Raw genomic sequence first — 18,273 nt, forward strand, 5'->3', positions numbered from 1 at the left:
TAGAGAAAATAAACTAAGACAAAATAAATTTATTTTCCTTTTTTGTCTTTTGACTTAACATTTGAGGATCAGACTTGGCTTGTATTCCAGGCTCAGGGTGCCAGAAAAGTAAATAATGCACAATACTTAGGCTTATGGCCAATTAGATGAATTTTAGTGATGGTCAGAGGCTTCTAAATAGGAGGGCAGTAACTCCTGTAAATACCAATTTCCAAATGGTGTCTCTCTGTTCCAGCCCATCACAACAGTTTTAAAACCAGTTTTTGTTTTTGTTTTGTTGTGTTGCTTTGTTTTGTTTTTAACAGGAGAGCCAGTGTAACTCCTTCAAGACTGGAGTGACACTCTGCATCTGCGTCTGCCTCGTGTGAGTTCTCATTTTGGCAGCAGCACTCTGCTAGGCTGGAACCTCTGTCGAGGTTTGCCCTTTCTTTTTCTTGAAATCTGTAAACTACTACACAGTGTGTCTTGGTGGCAAAGGTAAAAAGTGCATGAGAATTCTAGACTTCCCTGCAGAAAATTTTTAGCACATTCCAAATGGACTATCTGTGTCCTCTAACATAGGTTCTATCTTATGTGAATAACATCTATTCAAAACAGAGCCCTCAGCTTTCATCCCCACAACATGCAGCCGATATTTTTTGAAGAGCTGTTTTTTCCTTGCAGATTATGAAGTAAAGAATATCTTTAAATGCTGTCAGTGGCTTCAGCTCTCAAAGCTTTGGTTGTTCTCTTTATAGTCTGGTTATGTAACCTGAGAACACTGTGTGCTGCCCTAGTGGCTGAAGCAGTCCACATTTTTGGACTCTGGCCCTTAAAATAACTTCTTCCTTTGTCTCTGGATATTGGGTTAATTAGGATAGGCCTGAGGACTTTCTCGAAGAAGAAATAAGCAGTGAATGTGTCAGGTTGTGTTTACTGTGAAGCTATTGGCTGTGTCTTGGAAAGTCAGTTGTAAGAATTGAGCTTGAAGTTATACATCATTTACTTGCCAATTTTAAGAGAGAAATTGAAATTAGAGCCTTTGCAGCTGTGGAGAGGCACGGAGCTCTACAGTCTGAGGTGTTAGATATGGTTCCCCACAGATGTCGAGGCTGGCTTTGAAGGGCCTGGTGGATTAAAAAAGGAATTTTGCTGTTTATTTATTTGTTTTTCAAGGGATGGTGGTACTTTGTAGGCTTCAGGAATAGTCAGTTTTGCCACCAGCTCAGAACAAATTGTGATGTTCTGAAGGGACACTTAGAACAAAACATCTAAACCCATGCTCTGTGCAGCTACAGTCCTGCTTTTCCAGCCCTGGTTGTACTGTATACATAGTTGTCTAGCAGATGCTTTAGTGACCCACGAGTTCATGTTACTGAAATGATTATCGAGGAAGCTTATGAGAAAATGCCAATAGCTTGTAGGTCTTACTGATTAATATAGAGCTTAGTGAAATAGATAGTGTTGTCAAAATAGAACTTGGACTCTCTTTGCTAAATCCATTCCCACCTGTGCAGTTTATTTTGGACTAGATGAAAGAAATTGGAGAGAGAGTAGTGTGTTTTAACACCAAGCTTTAAATTTTGATGGCCTGTGTGATCCAGACATTCGTTTTAACAGTGACTGTGGTATAGTGCACTACAATGAGCTTTGGGTGAGACAGAGGCAGACCCACATCCTGGCTTCAGCTGATGTTTGTACTTGCTATGTAACTTAAGGTCAGCAAATAGGAAAAATATATTGTGTTTTTGGGAAGTACCCTAAACTTAATGAAAGAAAGGAAATTTAAAGTGTTTATTTCTGAAGGTGGAGTTTCTAGAAAGTCACCTCGGATGAACACTTGGGAAGTTCTGCCCTGGAGTAAACACAATGTGGCAAGTGTATAGTGTTGGAGTTTCTGCTCTTCTAGGGTTTGTGCTGGCAAAATAGGGTTTTGAGATTTTTTTTCCCCTCCCTGTATTTTATTTTCCACTAAAAATTCTGCGTAAATTGATTTGAGTTCATTCCAAATTGTCTCATAGACATAAGTTTTAATCACCATTACTCCATCACTCTATAATTATAGATTCTCTAACTAGGGAAAATTATTCATTTAGGGATGAGGGTGGGGGTGATTAAGGTTTGAGTTTTGTCTCCCATTGTTAAGATCTATCAGCAAATTATCCTTCTGAAAAATTAATAATTGAAAATATTTTATATGGGCCACATCTTATTAGAATGCATGTCAAAGGATTATTCAAATTATTTAACTATACTGGAATTTGGTTTCATTAAATATTGTTTGAAATAAGTGGGGCTTTGTTAAGATTGAGAGGTAATTTTTGTTTTAGGGAAATTTTGTTAAAATGAGATTTGCTTTCACTTGGGGTGAAAACATGAGATGGGGTGAGAAATGTTGTTTTATATTCTCAAAATAATTCAAATTGACATCAATGAATACCATGCTTTCCTGGTTTTGTGATAATACGCCAGCTCTTACTCTGTTAGTTTGTATTAATATATAGCATTTCCTTCACCACAGTGTACATCATCTAGATTTAAGAATTCCACACTTTAACGCTTCAGAAAGTTATTTGTTGGGGGAAGAGGGAGGATGGGGCTGGAATTGAGGAGAGGAAAAAAATATAGCCAGTTTTGAAAATACTAACCAGGGTTAGCGTTAAATTATTATTACCCTTGAGACAACAAAAGAAATGACGGCTGCTTTTGACATTGTTCTGATGAGACGAGACTCAAGCATTTCCTTAAAGGACCTTAAGAATTTTAGGCTTTTTAAATATGACAAATGTTTATTAAAGGACTTTGAAAGCTTGCTTTGCTTTTTAAAAATTTCAGTTTAATTAAAAAGAATAAATACCCTAGTATGTTACAAGTTTTAAAGGTACAGAAGCAGCTACATGAAAGCCTCCTTCCCTCCCCTGTCTCTGAGCACTCAGTTCCCTTCTGGGGAGGCAGGCAGTAGTACTGGCTTTGAAGATGGATTTCCAGAAATGTTCTACAGGATTGCTTTTGGAAAGGGGAAAGTTCAATCATACTTATTAAAATTTATCACTAACTTGCATGGGCAGACTAACTGCAATGAAAAATCAATTTGAGCCACAGGGCATATATTAATTGTAGATAGAAGAATTATAATAATAATAGTTGCATTATTATGAGATTATAAGAATGAAATGGATGTTTTTGGGGCCTCATTTGGCATTTAGCAAAATAGCAGGTCTATTTTTTATTTTTGTTTTTAATATGGCTTACCCACTCCTACAGACTGATGGAAGGATGCTTACGTAAGATTTCACTTGGAAGAAACTTGTTTAAAGGAACAATATTTTCTTTATGCTGAACTGCAGTGATGATTCTAAAAAGTTTTTTCATTATAGAAAATTTCAGACATATACAGTAGTAGAGAGAAACTCCTGTATCCTAAAATCCATTTTATTTCATCTGAAACAAACTCAGTATGCTTCTTTGGCAGATAAGGAGTTATATTATACATCCACTTGCATATTCCCATCCTTCCATAATCATGTCTAATAAAATGAGTCATAATTCTTTAACGTCTAATTCCCAGTTCACGTCCATATTTCCTTAATTATCTTAGACTGTCTTTTTATGGTTGATATTGCAGTAATAGCTTGTAAAATGCAATTTTGATGGCTATAATATTGTTAGGGCTAATAAGAAAACAAGTGAATCCTGACAAACGGAATTATGCTGATCGGAGAAGGAGTACAAAGCAACTACTAAGCCAAACAGGAATTCCAAAAATAGACTTTAAGAAAAAACTCATTTAAAGGATTCCTACACCAATTAGGCACATGAATGGAGCCTTTAACATATATAGACCTCTCTGCCTAGGTTTCTATATACTTATATTCTCATGGGTAATATCATAGATGTTCATATTAGGGGTTTTTTTCCTGCCTTTAGATTGTGGGAATGAAAGAATAGATAAAGGGAAGAAGGGTTTGGATTAGGTTTCCTAAGAATGAAGGAACTATTCTGAATTGTCTGATAATTCATCTTGTTGCTGTTGCTCCTACTATAGTATGACCTATTTCCGCAGACTAACAATTGAGTCCTCTGATTACTCAGGGCAGCACAAAACATGAAGCTTGAGGGAAAAAAGAAAAATGGCAGATTTAGGGAGAGGGACGAATTGGGAAAGAGTAGAAATGCACTCATTCGCCTTCTGTTTTGACTGGCTGTTCCTTTAATGAGCACCTCCTCTTTGTGCAGTGTACAAGTCCCCGGAGTATGAGTCCCTTGGCTTTGAGCTTACTGTGGAGAGATTAGTTTCTATTGGCTATCCTCAGGAGCTGCTCAGCTTTGCTTACGATTCTACATTCCCTACCAGGTAATTTTTCAAAATTCTTTTGGATTAAGACCTCTCCCTCCATCCCGAAAGTTACTAATTCCAGGTGTATCCCTGACCAAAAAAGAAAAAAAAAATCAAAATGTTCTTTGGGGTTTTTTTTTTGGTTTTTGGTTTCCTTTTTTTTGGTGGTGGTGATTCTAAAATTACCATGGACTTTTCATGTACACCATATCTTTTGTGTTCTTGAATTGAGCTTAGTTTATTGTTGGTGAAGAAGATACATTTGTGGGAAAGAAAGGGTTTTTATTAAAACTGATGGGCAGTAATCACAGATGCTCCTACCTTTGGCTGTGGAGATCAGTTACATGTTTTGCTGATACGCTTACCTTGGTAATCAGGATCCTTCTTGGCAGTTTGCATTTTTGGATTTGATAGGAAAGATTTAAGATTAAGAAAGATGATGTTTATTTGAGATGCCATTGTATGTGTCCTATATACAACATCTAATAGAAATAAAAGCCAGCTCAGTTGTCCAAGGAAATTAAAAGGCTCTGTTTTAGAATGGAACCAGCTGTATTAAGAGGAATTGTAGTTTACACTGTGTTTGATTAAGCTCTTATTCCTTACAGAAAACAGTTGTGATTATTTTTCTGGACAGTAAATAATTTTTCGTTGCTCTGGGATTAGTTTTTAAGATTATATTCACTCACTTTAGCCTCTAGGGTTATACTGTTTGGGGATATACCTGAATTGCCATAAAGCTTGAATAAGATGAGGTTATTTCACGGTGATTGAGTAATACTATGTAAGATTATCGCCTGTATTACTTTGCATTATTGATAACATCTTCATTTCACATAGGGGACTTGTCTTTGACACACTATATGGAAATCTTTTGAAAGTTGATGCCTATGGAAATCTCTTGGTCTGTGCACATGGATTTAACTTCATAAGGGGGTGAGTACAGAGAACCTTTAGTCTCTTTCTAGTGTTCCCATAGTCACACAATATGTAGATGACATTGTCTCCCTAGATGTAATAAACTTGCCTATTCCCTCATTATTAAAGAGCAATTACTTTTTTATATAAGGCTACTTAACAGTTATTCATTAGGCAGTTAAGACCCACACTGACTTGGAAATATAATTAGCAGTTACATTTTGTTTAAATTAAGTGCCTTCTAATTATATAGCATCCAACAAAGCTAATCTTGAAACTTGCTCAAAAAGAACTATAGTGGCTTTGACTTATTTGAAATTCTAAGATTTGTATTTTCTCCTTTTTAATACAGTTCTCAGGTAGCTGCTCAGAAGAGGTATGTACATAAAAGTGCTTTGAAAAATTTAAAACTGTAGCAGAGTAAATGGCTAAGATTTTTAAAAGTTAATACATTATTTCTTATATTCTAATGAATAGCTTCAGATCTTTGATCATGTGGTTAAAATTTTTTAAAACAGGGGGTTAAAAATGAATGCAAGGTGATAATATTTAAAACAAATGAGGATAAGCTTTATTTTCATAATCAGAATATTTCCACTATTCTCACTAATTTGGACTTTCCACCCTAGTAAACAGCAGATAAAATTTAGTGTGTACAATTTTTTGTGAAACATTCTAATTTTTTCCTTAAAAATCACAACACTGCACTTTGATAATTTCTATAATTGTGGCTTTATGATTATGTTTTCTCTACTATTATACTACCTAATTTACTACCAGCACTGCATTAAGGTCAGAGCGACTCTTAAAACCAAAATAAGTTATGTGTCAGTCTCTTGTGTAACTTTTCCATGTATTATTTATTTTCAATGGCAAAGCAGTATAAACCACACAGTCTACATTTAAATTGTTAAAGAGACAGTGTCGTTTGGTAAACACGTTTTGTGATAAGAGGCACAGGCTAACTGAAACTGTACCAGTTCTTTAAAAATCTGAGGTCATATCAATGCCCTACTTGGATCTGAAGTATCTGATATATGACTCTTCAGCTGTCATTACACAGGCTCAAAGATGCCCAAGTATACTTAGTGAGAACAGTGTGAAATAAACACCCCACCTTGACACATCTGGGCAGGCCATGGTTATATCTACCTTTCTTTCATTGTTCCTCTCATGCGGGGTTTGTTCAAGCTCCACAAATATCAGGAGGCAGGATTTAGAACGTGAAGTGATTGTAGATAGTACTAGCAACATAACTATTTTATATATGGATATTGTCACTTAAATTCAGAATCCCAATGATGATGAACCAAGGTTCAATTTATTAGTGTCTGACAAGGGGTTTTGTTTATGGAGGGAGGGGTAGTCAGAGAAGAAAAAGAAGAGAAGCAGTTCTATAAATTAGTACTATAATTAGGTTTACTAACTCAAGATCCACAGATCTCCTTTCTTCCCCCAAATAAACCAGTAAAGTTTCCAAATAGCTCGTTTGGAAATACATTTAATAGTATTTAAAAAATAAGTCATTTATGAGTTAATGCAGAATCATTCAAACAGCACTTAGCAGTGTACAATCCTTTTTTCTTAATGCTGTTATATTTATTTGTTTATTTTTTGCTGAGGAAGATTCACCTTGAGCTAACATCTCTGCCAATCTTCCTCTATTTTGTATGTGGGTCGCTGCCATAACATGGCCACTGACAAGTGGTGTAGGTCTGTACCTGGGAACTGAACCCAGGCCACTGAAGCAGAGCACACTGAACTTAACCACTAGGCCACGGGGCCAGCCCCTATACAGTCTTTCGAGTCAAAAGGAAAAGCCCATGGAGAAGGAGAGACTAAGGAAGGAGGGAAAGAGAGAGAGTTATTGAAGTATAATGGTGCACAAGGCTGGAGGGAAGTGAGGCCTCTGTCCGGCATCATCTTGCATGCCTTGCCAATGAATTGGGACCTCTTTTTTGAACAATGGTAAAGTCTCTTAACGTTTTAGAGTAAGATAATATTGAGGTCAAATCTTTATTCTCTGGGTCACAGAAAGTTAGCAGTAGTCTGTACTATAACTGTTTTCCTCCCAACTCCAAATTTAGCATTCCTTCTTTGATGATACATTTCCTCCCCCTGAATTAATTCTTATTTTAAATATATACTATATGATTTGACACTTAAATTAAACAAAATGTAATTGCTAACTATATTTATAAGTCAGTTTGGGTTCTAATTGCCTAATAAATAGCTGTTAACCATCCTTATGTAAAGGAATTACTCGATTTTTTTCTTCGATGAAGATTAACCCTGAGCTAACATCTGGTGCCAATCCTCATCTTTTTCCTGAGGAAGATTGGCCCTGAGCTAGCATCCATGCCCATCTTCCTCTCATATGTGGGACACCTACCACAACATGGCTTGATAAGCGGTTCATAGGTCCACACCCGGGATCTGAACCGGGGAACCCCTGGTCGCCGAAGTGGAACCTGCAAACTTAACTGCTGCACCACTGGGCTGGCCTCAAGGAATAATAGGAAAGCACATTATATCTAAGGGGACAATGTCATCTTACTAAACCTGACTGAGAAAAGCATATCATTACTATCTCCTTCCACCTTAATTTTCATTTCAGAAAATCTTCGAAGGCTAGTAGATGAAATATTCTACAAAGTTATTCTTTATTAGGAACTCTTATTTCAGAAGAGTGACCAAGATAAGGGAGTTAATGTGGTTTTATATTTCGGACTAGTTTATGCCATTTGTAGTTAACAAACCCAAGCAGGAATTTACCCAAGTTGCTCTGAGGATGAACTTTAAGTTTGATGTCCTTTATTTTGATTAATCTCCATGTATTCACCCTGAAAATTGTACGTTTTCATACTTTAGTCTTCCTCCTTTTTGATTTCTCTGGAATATTTTTGCTAATAGTATCCCCTTCGTCCTCTTGCAGTGCTTCATTTCACTCTCCAAGATTCTCATGTATCTCTAACAACTTCTGTCCGTTTCACTGTTTTGTTTTGTTTTTTTAAACCTTAAATGTTCTCCATGGTTCTATTCTCAGTCTTCTCTTCCTTCTCTGCACTCTAAGTGGCCTCATCTACTCCAGTAGTCTTCGTGATTTCCTCTGTTACTTGTGCATAGATGATGCCAGTTATCTCTGAAGACTGAATCTCTGTTTTAAGTTCTTGACTTTTGTTTCTAATTGCCTGTAAAAATCTTAACTTTGAGCTTAGTGTATCCAGAATAAACCTCCTCTTACATCTACTTCTTATCCAGTTTTCATATTTCCATTAATGGTACCAGTACCCTCTCAGAGACACCTTAGTGTGAGCATCATCATCTTTGATTATTATGTCTTTTTTCATCTGCCACATCCAATCAGTTGCCTGGTCTTGTTCATTTTACCTTGGCAGTCTCTCTTGAATATATTCTTCCCTTTAATTTCCTTTGCCACCACTCTAGGACAGGCCCCTACTGCAATAACCACCTAATTGATTTTGTAGTCCTTTGTCTCTGTGTCAGTTAGCTTTTGATGCGTAATAAATTACTTCAAAAGTTAGTGGCTTAAAACAATGACCATTTGAGGTCAAGTTGCTTAGCTTATCTAGAATGGCCTTGCTCACATATCTGGCAGTTGGCAGCCTGTTGGCTGGGGCTCCTCCCTTCTGCATGTAGCCTTTTATTCTGCAGCAGGTTATCTCACTCTCATTCACATACATAGTAGTCTCAGACTTCCAAGTGCAGCAAGAGTAGGCAAGCCCCAATACACAAGTGTTTTCTAAGTTTCTGCTTGGATCCCATTTGCACCTGATCAAGCCTCTACTCAAGGATGGAGAAAAAGATTGAGCTTCCTAATCAGGGGAACTGCAAAATCACATTACAAAGGGATAGGAAGAGTTTGTAACACATCACATTTCTTTCTCTCTTTTATCTAAAACGGCTACTAATATTTTGACAGTTCAGCTCTGATGGTTTTATCCCTCTGCTTAAAAACTCTCACTGGCACTCTTTTGCCCCTGAATGAAGTAGAAGAACAGAAGCGATCTGCCTCACTTCATCTTTCTAGCTTTATTTTTCTCTGCTCCCCTATCTCTCCTCACATTGGATTAGTTTCTGAATTGGTCGACGTGGCCTTTAAGGACCAGCCCATATGCCACCACTCTCATGAATCCTTCCTAGATTTTCCTCCCCTCACTTCCACATGCGCTTCTCTCTGCCCTGTAAGTTGAAGTGGTCTCTCCTTCCTCAGTTTTCTCATAGCTCTTTGCACCTTTCTGGTGGTAGTTGTGATTATTTGCCCTTGTTATAATTGTCTGTATGTGACTCACCTCCCTTACCAAACAGAACTTTTTAAGGGCTGGAACCCAAACTGTTAATTTTCATAGCTACTCATGTGTAATATTTGGAACACTGCCTTTCATGTAGCCACCAGAATATTTTAATGAATTTTTGAATGATGAATATTTCTCACAAAGTTATTATAATGTAAATTTTTGAATGTCAGTTCATTTTAAAATTTTTCTTTCAGACCAGAAACTAGAGAGCAGTACCCAAATAAATTTATCCAACGAGATGACACTGAAAGATTTTACATTCTGAACACACTGTTCAATCTACCAGGTAGACTCATTCTATGCTTGCATATACTGATGCTTTCCCTTCTTTCCATGATCATTTGTCTTTGCTCAAGGGAGATAATGAAATAAGTTTGAATTATCTCACTTATAGCTTATGAATATCTATTCTTCATTTTTCAGAGACCTACCTGTTGGCCTGCCTAGTAGATTTTTTTACTAATTGTCCCAGATACACCAGGTATGTATATACTATAATTTTCTTTTTCCAATTGATTTTTTTAAATTAATGTGCAGGGTTTTAGAGAACTGGCCATTGTAGGTCTTTTCTGCTTTTCTGAAGTGAATTTAGTGCTAGTGAGAGATGCAACATTGCCAGCCTGAGAGATGGGACAGCACCAGCAGCTCCATGCAGGCTCTCACCTCCCACACGGCCCCTCTCCTTGCCAGTGTGCTGCAGCCATGTTTGGAAGGGACCACTTCTGATTGGCTTCTCCTGGGAATGAAGACGGCCAGCAGAGGTGCTAATTGTGACAACTGAGTGGGAGGTTTGTGTGATGATTATCTGTCCAAGCAGAATTACACTAAAACCCCCCAACTCATTTCACAGCAGCTACCCAGGAGCCATTCAGGGATGGTAATTTAGTTTTATTCCCAGGCCCAGCAAGATTTGACTTGAAGAATAAAATAAGTACTGTTTATCTCCCTGAAGTAAAATTTTGCTTAAGTCTTCAACAAGTTATCCTCTCCTTTTTAGGGGGAATTGTATGCTGAAAGTTTAGCCATATGTGCCAGTTTGCTAACTTCTCATCCTCAGTAGGCGTTATCCACTTCAAGGCACTAAATTTGGTGGAGCATTAAGTCACTAAGCTAAATAGAAAATAGGCAATACCTTTGTACCTACAGACAACATTAGAAAAGTCAGGGTGGAGAGAACCTAAATTACCTATTTTAAGTTTTAAATGTTTCTTTGATGGGAACCTGTTTCTTAAAAGTGATGAATAAAAGAACCTGATATGTTTGGAACTGGCCTTTTAGCTTCCATTCAGTATATTCTTCTCTCACTTTGTATTTATTCACAATTATTGTATTCCATTGAACACTGTAGTCATTTCTGGTGGTCAAAATGGATTTTCATTAGGGAATAACTATTTTCCTAATTAGCCACAGCCTTTATCCATGTGATAATGGAAACTTTGGGTCCCCTGGGCAATGTTTGATATTCATTTTATTTACCCTCTTTTGGATTCCCTGTCATGTTCTTTCCATCTTTCTGTAGCTGTGAAACAGGATTTAAAGATGGGGACCTCTTCATGTCTTACCGGAGTATGTTTCAGGATGTAAGAGATGCTGTTGACTGGGTTCATTACAAGGTACCTAGGAGCTGCTTCTTCATCTGCTCATTCTCTGGCATGCGTTTTATGCTCTGTCATTAACCTTCCAAGTGCAAATAGAGCAGATTTTTTTCCTCTGTTTAAAGAAAAAGGAGTTGCCCCCTCTAGTGATAGCTCTCTAGAATACTTTCGTTCTTGTCCTTGGCTGTTGTGCTTTCAGAGGTAATGCTGATCTTTCCTCAAGGGTGGTGCTTGACTTGTAGCTCTTATTTCTGTTTGCATTTCCCAAACTTACTTAGAAGAGATTTAGTGTTAAGATTATGCTTACCATATGTTTTGAGGATGATTATGGTCCATTTGCTTTTTCCAAAGGCCTCCACTTGATTAATAACAATTAATATTATATTTACTATAGATTGTACTCAATAAAATATGAATGCCTTTTGATTTCTAATTTAAAACAAAAATAGTTTTATATTTTGAATACATTTTGAAGGCAGAGTTGCAACAAATCATACATGTTGCTTTATTCTGGCCTTCTCTAGTTTATCCACTTTTCCATTTTGGCAAATACTTAAGAAATGCATTTGAGTTGATAGTAGACATAATTTTTCTTATAAACTGTTAAAAACTGATTTTTTTTCTTTTCTTATTTCCTGTTTTTCTTCCCCTAGGGCTCTCTTAAGGAAAAGACACTCGAAAATCTTGAGAAGTTTGTAGTCAAAGATGTAAGTAATAAAGGGGAAAATAGCCCTGCATGATAGCTTATTTTACCTATCAGGGAAATGAATAACAAGCCTATTTATAATGAAGTGCACAAGAGAAGATATTTCTTTGTCTTAGCATAATATGTGCCAAGTATAATCACCAAGAGTTTCAGCCAGAGCGTAAGTTTTAGTACGGTTTTTCCTGTTTGTTAACAGGCAAGAAGACCTAGTATTTCATTTCTCTTTTTAGCTCTAGTTGTAATAATAGCAGCTAGAGTGGATACTGTGTGCACAAATCACTGTGCTAATTACATGCATTATCCCATTTAATCTCCTGTGTAACTTGAGTTAGGTATTGTTGCCTCTGCTTTATAGATGAGGAAACTGAGGAATAGAGAGATTAAATGACTTGCCTAGGTTCATGCGCTTAGTAAATAGTAAAGCCAAGAGCCATATCTAAATGTAACCCAAATCATGATCACAGCGCTAGGTCATCTAAAAAATGAACATATATGTGACTGTTATTTAAACTGTCTTTAACCTGTCAACAGGGAATAATGAGGAAAGCTTTAAAATACCATAAAAGATATTAGTGGAAAACCTAATAAAATTTTTAAAAGTCTGTAGTTTAGTTAATAGAATTGTGCCAATGTTAATTTCTTTATTTTTATAATTTTACTGTGGTTATGTACGATTAATATGTTAATATTAAGGGAAGCTGGATGACGAACATATGGGAACCCTCTGTACTATTTTCAGAACTTTTCTGTAAGTCTGAAATTATTTCAAAATAAAAAGTAAACACACACACACACAGAACCCTAAGATGAGATACTTGTTCCTTTTCTTACAGAGTAAAAGTAGCAGAATGCAATATTTTCTCAAAGTTCTTTGGTAAAGATTTCATATTTTTTTCAGTCTCTCCTGTTTCCCCTCCATGCCCACCCCCATCCTTGTTTCAGGAAGGAGCACTGAGGGGTTCAGGAGTGGTCCAGGAGAATTTGAGTGAAGGAATCAATTTACTGTGAGAGAAGGGAAAGCTTTTTTTTTCTGGTTGCATCAGGAATTAGAATTTCCTTATGTGTCTGCAGGTGGGTCTGGGCATTTCTAGGTTTCATCCTGCACAGGTCATTTCATTCTACAAGGTGTTTTATAAAACAAAAATATGCACAATGAGGCCATATCTAATACTCTCCATATAGAGTGTTTTGTGGGTGATGTTTAAAAGAAGCCTCTCCTGATGTCTAACATACCTAATTCACATGCTTTAAGAGATTACAAGGTAATTTAAACTCTTTCCTGAGGCAGACATAGTGAGGAAGGTAGAGATTTTTTTAATAAGCATATAGTCATTTATATATATATATATATAAATAGGAATCTGTATATTAAATATACCATGTATACTACATATGTTAATTATGTAATTCATGCATAGTGATAGTGCCATCTTTTAAATGCAAAATTCTGAAACAAACCAACCCACCCTTAAAAGACATCCCCTATTCCTATTTCAGTGGACAAAAGTCCAGCATATGACTACTCCACATTGTAAACGAAAATATATTTATGTTTTAGTGTTTTGCTCATAATCATATTACATTTCAGGGAAAACTGCCTTTGCTTCTGAGCCGGATGAAAGAAGTAGGGAAAGTGTTTCTTGCCACCAACAGCGACTATAAATATACAGATGTAAGTGTTTAATATTCATATTTTTTTGTTTATACGGAGGAATTATTTTGGCCTAAATAACTATGAAGATAATGAGGAGGAGAGTAGCTTATTAAATAAGGGTAGTTTTTGGTGATTTCCTTTTGAAAGAAGAGTGAAAAAAGCAAAAATATATGAGATAAGGGCTACAGCAGAGTGGTTCTCAAGTTTTTCTAAATATTTCTTTTGACTATTTTCCCTGATTGCAATTGGCTACTTCAAAGTTTTAATTTTGTGGTTAAAACATTTGTGCTTATTAAATTGGCTTCTGTGTCTCTTCGGTGCATCATTTATATAAACTTGAGCAGCCACATCGTGTCTTGCACGTGTACATGCCCTCACTGCTGTTGGGCACGAGATAGCAATAGATGGTACAAAGATTCTTTGACTCTTAGCCATCAGAATTTACTACCTCTTGACTTAAACTTTGTCATGATGAAAGCATGTAGAAAAGCTAATTTTAACTCCTTAACCTCATTTTCCTTTTGAAGCTCATCTTCCTCTTGCTGAGACAGTTACGAGTTTCTCAGGACTCCTCAATCTTCTTTATGTAAAATGTTGATTTAGAAATCTGGTGATTTGGAGTAATCAGTCTTACAAAGCCAGTGGTGCATTCGCTTGGTCGGTCTAGGGACAGTAGTAAGAAGGCCAAGCTATGTTAATTCCATGTAAGTCATTAGTTTTCTCTATGCCCTTACCTCTGATGCCCCTTACCTCCAAATATGTGTTCCAGTCCACTAGGAGAACTGGATAGGGGGACACGGATGAATCTGTACACAGTTATCTCCTAGAAGAAGCTTACATCCTGCTGAGAATGTCAGAAGTTTTTGTTTGTTTGTTATAATGAAACATTAATTTCTGGCTTCCACTGTCATGGTTTTATAAATTTTAGAGGAAACAAGAAAGTGATGAATCCTATATTGAAAAAGATATGTCTTATAAAAATCTTGTGCGTGATTTTTTTTTTTAGGTGTTATGTATCTTTTGCAGAAGTAGTATATGGATCTTATTATGTTGGATCTTTTTTTTCCAGAAAATTATGACTTACCTGTTTGATTTTCCACATGGCCCCAAGGTACTATATGAAACTTAATAGACCATTACTTTAGTAATAATGAATGCATTTACTCTTCCTGGAATATGGAGGGTAAGGACTTGGTCAGGACCCATCCAGAAATCTTCATTAACATTAGAAATAATACAAGAGCTAGTATAATTTAATGTCACTAGCAGCTTGAAAACTTAGTAGACAGAAATGAGAGATTCATGTGGTATTTAGTAGGATGGGATCAGAATATTTTATGCCCAAGAAATTCTATGCAGAATTGTTAAGTTTGTGTGATAATGAAAGGAATTTTCAGGTTGAGGAACATATCTGATTAAAAGAAACAGAGAATATGTATACGTCTTTGACACCTTCTAGATTCTGCTGTTAGTTATTGCTGAGTTTTGTGCCATGAGAACAGTTAACCTTGATATTTAGTAGAGAAGTCTTCATTCCTGCAGTATGGCTACACTTAGATTTAAGGAATACTCATTGCAACATAGTGACATACTTGTGGAATTTTAGTCCTAGGCTTCTTTGAATAGATGTCAGTAAATCCCTGTTTTGAGATCACCCAAAAGCACAGTATGCAGTGCTCTTCAGCTTGACCTTAAAAGGTGAATGCCATGGTTCCATTTCAGGATGGAGATACTGTTAGTGGGCATAACTTCTGCATTAGTGCTGTGATTAGCCTGCATGTGAGTCAAAGGCCAGTGTGTACCTAGAGCCATCATTCGGAGAATATAACTAGTAAAATTTCCTACTAATGGTTCCATGTTACTTTGTATACTTCACTCCTGATGCTGATCTGCCTCTTTCTTAATCTGTCTCTTCAGTATTGATTTGCATCTCTCCTTCGCCCCTTTGAGCCTCTTTTAGCCCATTTCAGAGTGTGAGCACACTTTCTTTCATATGTTAAATTGCTGTGAAATAAGTTAATAAGTAGTAGATGAAGTGATTTAAAATGTAGATTATTAGTCATTATTTACACTTTTTCCTTCCCTTCTAAAAGCATGTAGCTTTATAATAAGACACAATATGTTTTTAATAAACTGGTAGGATCTTCTGGTTATGCCTCATATTTCTAAATACCTTGAGGAGATTAAATAAATAGTGCCTTAAAATTAGGAGTGATATTTTGGCTTTTGCTGATTCTCCTTCATCAGCCTGGGAGCTCCCATCGACCATGGCAGTCCTACTTTGACCTGATCTTGGTGGATGCACGGAAACCACTCTTTTTTGGAGAAGGCACTGTACTGCGTCAGGTGGATACTGTAAGTCGAGAGGATGATCTGTCTGCTGGCACATTGTCCTTCATGTTTCCCCTTTCCCCACTTCTACTTTCCCTAAGGACACAGGTATTTTTTTTAACGTATTACCATATATCTCTTGAAATTAAGGGTTTTGGTCTTAATTGAGATAGTCGAATAATTCAGAAGAATATAACTCAAGTGCCGCTCTTTTCTCTACCTAGCCAAGTAGCATTTTGGGTGGAGATTGTGATAGAATGATAAAGTATTACAAAGTTTGTATTCTCTTCTCACAGAAAACTGGCAAGCTGAAAATTGGTACCTACACAGGCCCCTTACAGCATGGCATAGTCTACTCAGGAGGTGAGTCACAGACTTCTCCACTTAGTCTAAGTCTTTGCTCAGACCTCATTTTGAAAGCCTTGGTGTCCTTCTGGCATACTGCCACATATATGCTTTAGTATTCTAAAGATATCATCTACTGAAGGTAAATACTTCAGTCACCTACTAATGCAATAGGAGTCATGGCAAATGGGTTTGAGAAGTTGTTAGTATGTCCTAATGAATCTTTGATTTTCACTAAAAGGATTGGTTTTCCCCATCCTTCTTTTACCTATTTGAGGCTATTTCTCAGTGTCCTGGAATCATTTGTGGTGGTTCTCAAGAGATCTTCAAGGAGCCCCTATGGACACAGACACATATTTTGTTGGAGTGAGAAACAGTTGAATAAAGCCAACTTAATGGCAGATCTGTAATGAAAAATGGTGGTGGTACTTTTGAGGATTATATTCACTAAAGCTGAGATGTAGTTTTGTTGCTCTTGGATTTGGTGATCAAGAGCTCTGATCAGGACAGTGAAGCTGAAGGCCTTGGCTTAGAGGCAATAAAAAGAATGATGAAAAAAAGAAAATGGTGGGTCTCTGTCTTTAAGAAAGGTGAGCCCTTTTTCTAGTCTGTTCCTCACATAATTTTAAGAATAAAATTAATGAGCACAGTATTTAATGGTTATGGTACTTGGAGCACTGGTTTTGATTATGGAGACATTTTTGTTTTCTCGTTGTTCATTCCACTGTTTCAGGTTCATCTGATACAATCTGTGATCTGTTGGGAGCCAAGGGCAAGGACATTCTGTATATTGGAGATCACATTTTTGGGGACATTCTAAAATCAAAGAAACGACAAGGGTGGCGAACTTTCTTGGTTATTCCTGAACTTGCACAGGAGCTGCATGTCTGGACTGATAAGAGTTGTAAGCAGCCATTACTCTTATTTTATAAATCTTTGACATAGTCAGTTTGTATCTAAATGGCCAGTTGTGAATTAATTCTCTTTGAAGAACCATCACTTTGTATGCAGGGGGTCAGAGGTGGTCAAAACCATGAGACCTGATATTTGGATACCTCCTTACCATCTAGCTGGAACTCCAGAATTTGAAGAAATATGGAGGTTATCTTGTTCAGCCTTATTCTTGAATCCCATCAAGGTTAAGTATAGAAGGTTACTGTCCCGAGTTATATTACAGTAGCAACTAAACTATGAATGCCACTTTCCTCTGTAGCCCCATATTTGTCCAACCACGCCTACGAGTTCCAGTCTCTGTGCTACCAGCCCCCTGTCTATGATTCTGGGCCATTGATGGCTCTGAGTGTTAATCGCCTCCTGGTAGTTTTTATTTGCTGTTCTGAGAAGTAGAGAATGAGGCCAAATTGCATTCTCTGAACTGAGCCGGACTGAATTGAGCTGTGGATCTAGTTGTGCAAAGATATGTGACACACAAGTTCTCCAACCCATCCTTTCCTAGCTTGTATCACCTGCAATGTGGTGAAAGGTACTGCCTCCGGAAGCTCGGCCTGCCTCAGGTGGTTACCCTGGCTCTACCACTTAGTGTCTTCATGTCCTTAGGCAAGTGCTAAGACATCCTGGGCCGTAGTTTCCTCAAATGTAAAAATGAAGATAATAATACCTACTTCATAAAGCTGATGAGACTTAACTGAAGTAATATGTGTATAAAGAAAATAGAAGAAATAACCCTTCTCAACCAAGGCTTCTCATCTGAACCACAGAACACAGAACATGATTTGAATGACTCTTAGTTCTCCCAGAGATGGTAGATAAGAAAATTTGTTACATACAATGGATGCATTAGGGCTTAATTCTCTTTGGGGAACCCAGGTTGAGAAAGACTGGAACACATGGAAAGCATGCAACAGATGCTGGCTGTTGCTATTGTTTGTACTTGTCAGTGGGATTTTCAGATAAGCTTTCATCCACTTATTCAACTTTCCATGTATGAAATTTTAGAAATCTAGGTGATTTGGCTCTACTTCTTAGACTTGTGACTCTGGACAGGTCACCTAATTCTCATTCTTTCATCTGAAAATCGAATTTTTAACACTTGCTTTGCTGATACACCTAAGATGGGGTTTGAATTGGCA

At 36.9% G+C, this 18,273-nt stretch overlaps 1 protein-coding gene across 31 annotated transcripts in view; it reads left to right on the top strand.

Annotated features, from left to right (window-relative positions):
* Window positions 1-18,273, top strand: part of NT5C2 (5'-nucleotidase, cytosolic II) — a 148,597-nt gene that overhangs the window by 127,143 nt on the left and 3,181 nt on the right. For 8 of the 31 annotated variants that reach the window (XM_014852161.3, XM_070483958.1, XM_070483953.1 and 5 more), the window contains 12 exons: window positions 4,216-4,333; window positions 5,156-5,251; window positions 5,586-5,609; window positions 9,747-9,838; window positions 9,976-10,033; window positions 11,072-11,165; window positions 11,801-11,854; window positions 13,442-13,525; window positions 14,577-14,618; window positions 15,755-15,862; window positions 16,135-16,201; window positions 16,917-17,087. In XM_014852161.3, coding sequence (XP_014707647.2) covers window positions 4,216-4,333; window positions 5,156-5,251; window positions 5,586-5,609; window positions 9,747-9,838; window positions 9,976-10,033; window positions 11,072-11,165; window positions 11,801-11,854; window positions 13,442-13,525; window positions 14,577-14,618; window positions 15,755-15,862; window positions 16,135-16,201; window positions 16,917-17,087 — 1,008 coding nt within the window. Of the gene's footprint in view, window positions 1-305; window positions 417-4,215; window positions 4,334-5,155; window positions 5,252-5,585; window positions 5,610-9,746; window positions 9,839-9,975; window positions 10,034-10,201; window positions 10,341-11,071; window positions 11,166-11,800; window positions 11,855-13,441; window positions 13,526-14,576; window positions 14,619-15,754; window positions 15,863-16,134; window positions 16,202-16,916; window positions 17,088-18,273 lie in introns of those variants that run through there. The other 23 variants (XM_070484004.1, XM_070484001.1, XM_070484039.1 and 20 more) reach the window with 9 other exon arrangements.

This window comes from Equus asinus, chromosome 2 (genome assembly GCF_041296235.1).
Source record: "Equus asinus isolate D_3611 breed Donkey chromosome 2, EquAss-T2T_v2, whole genome shotgun sequence".
In the NCBI taxonomy this organism is placed as follows: Eukaryota; Metazoa; Chordata; class Mammalia; order Perissodactyla; family Equidae; genus Equus; species Equus asinus.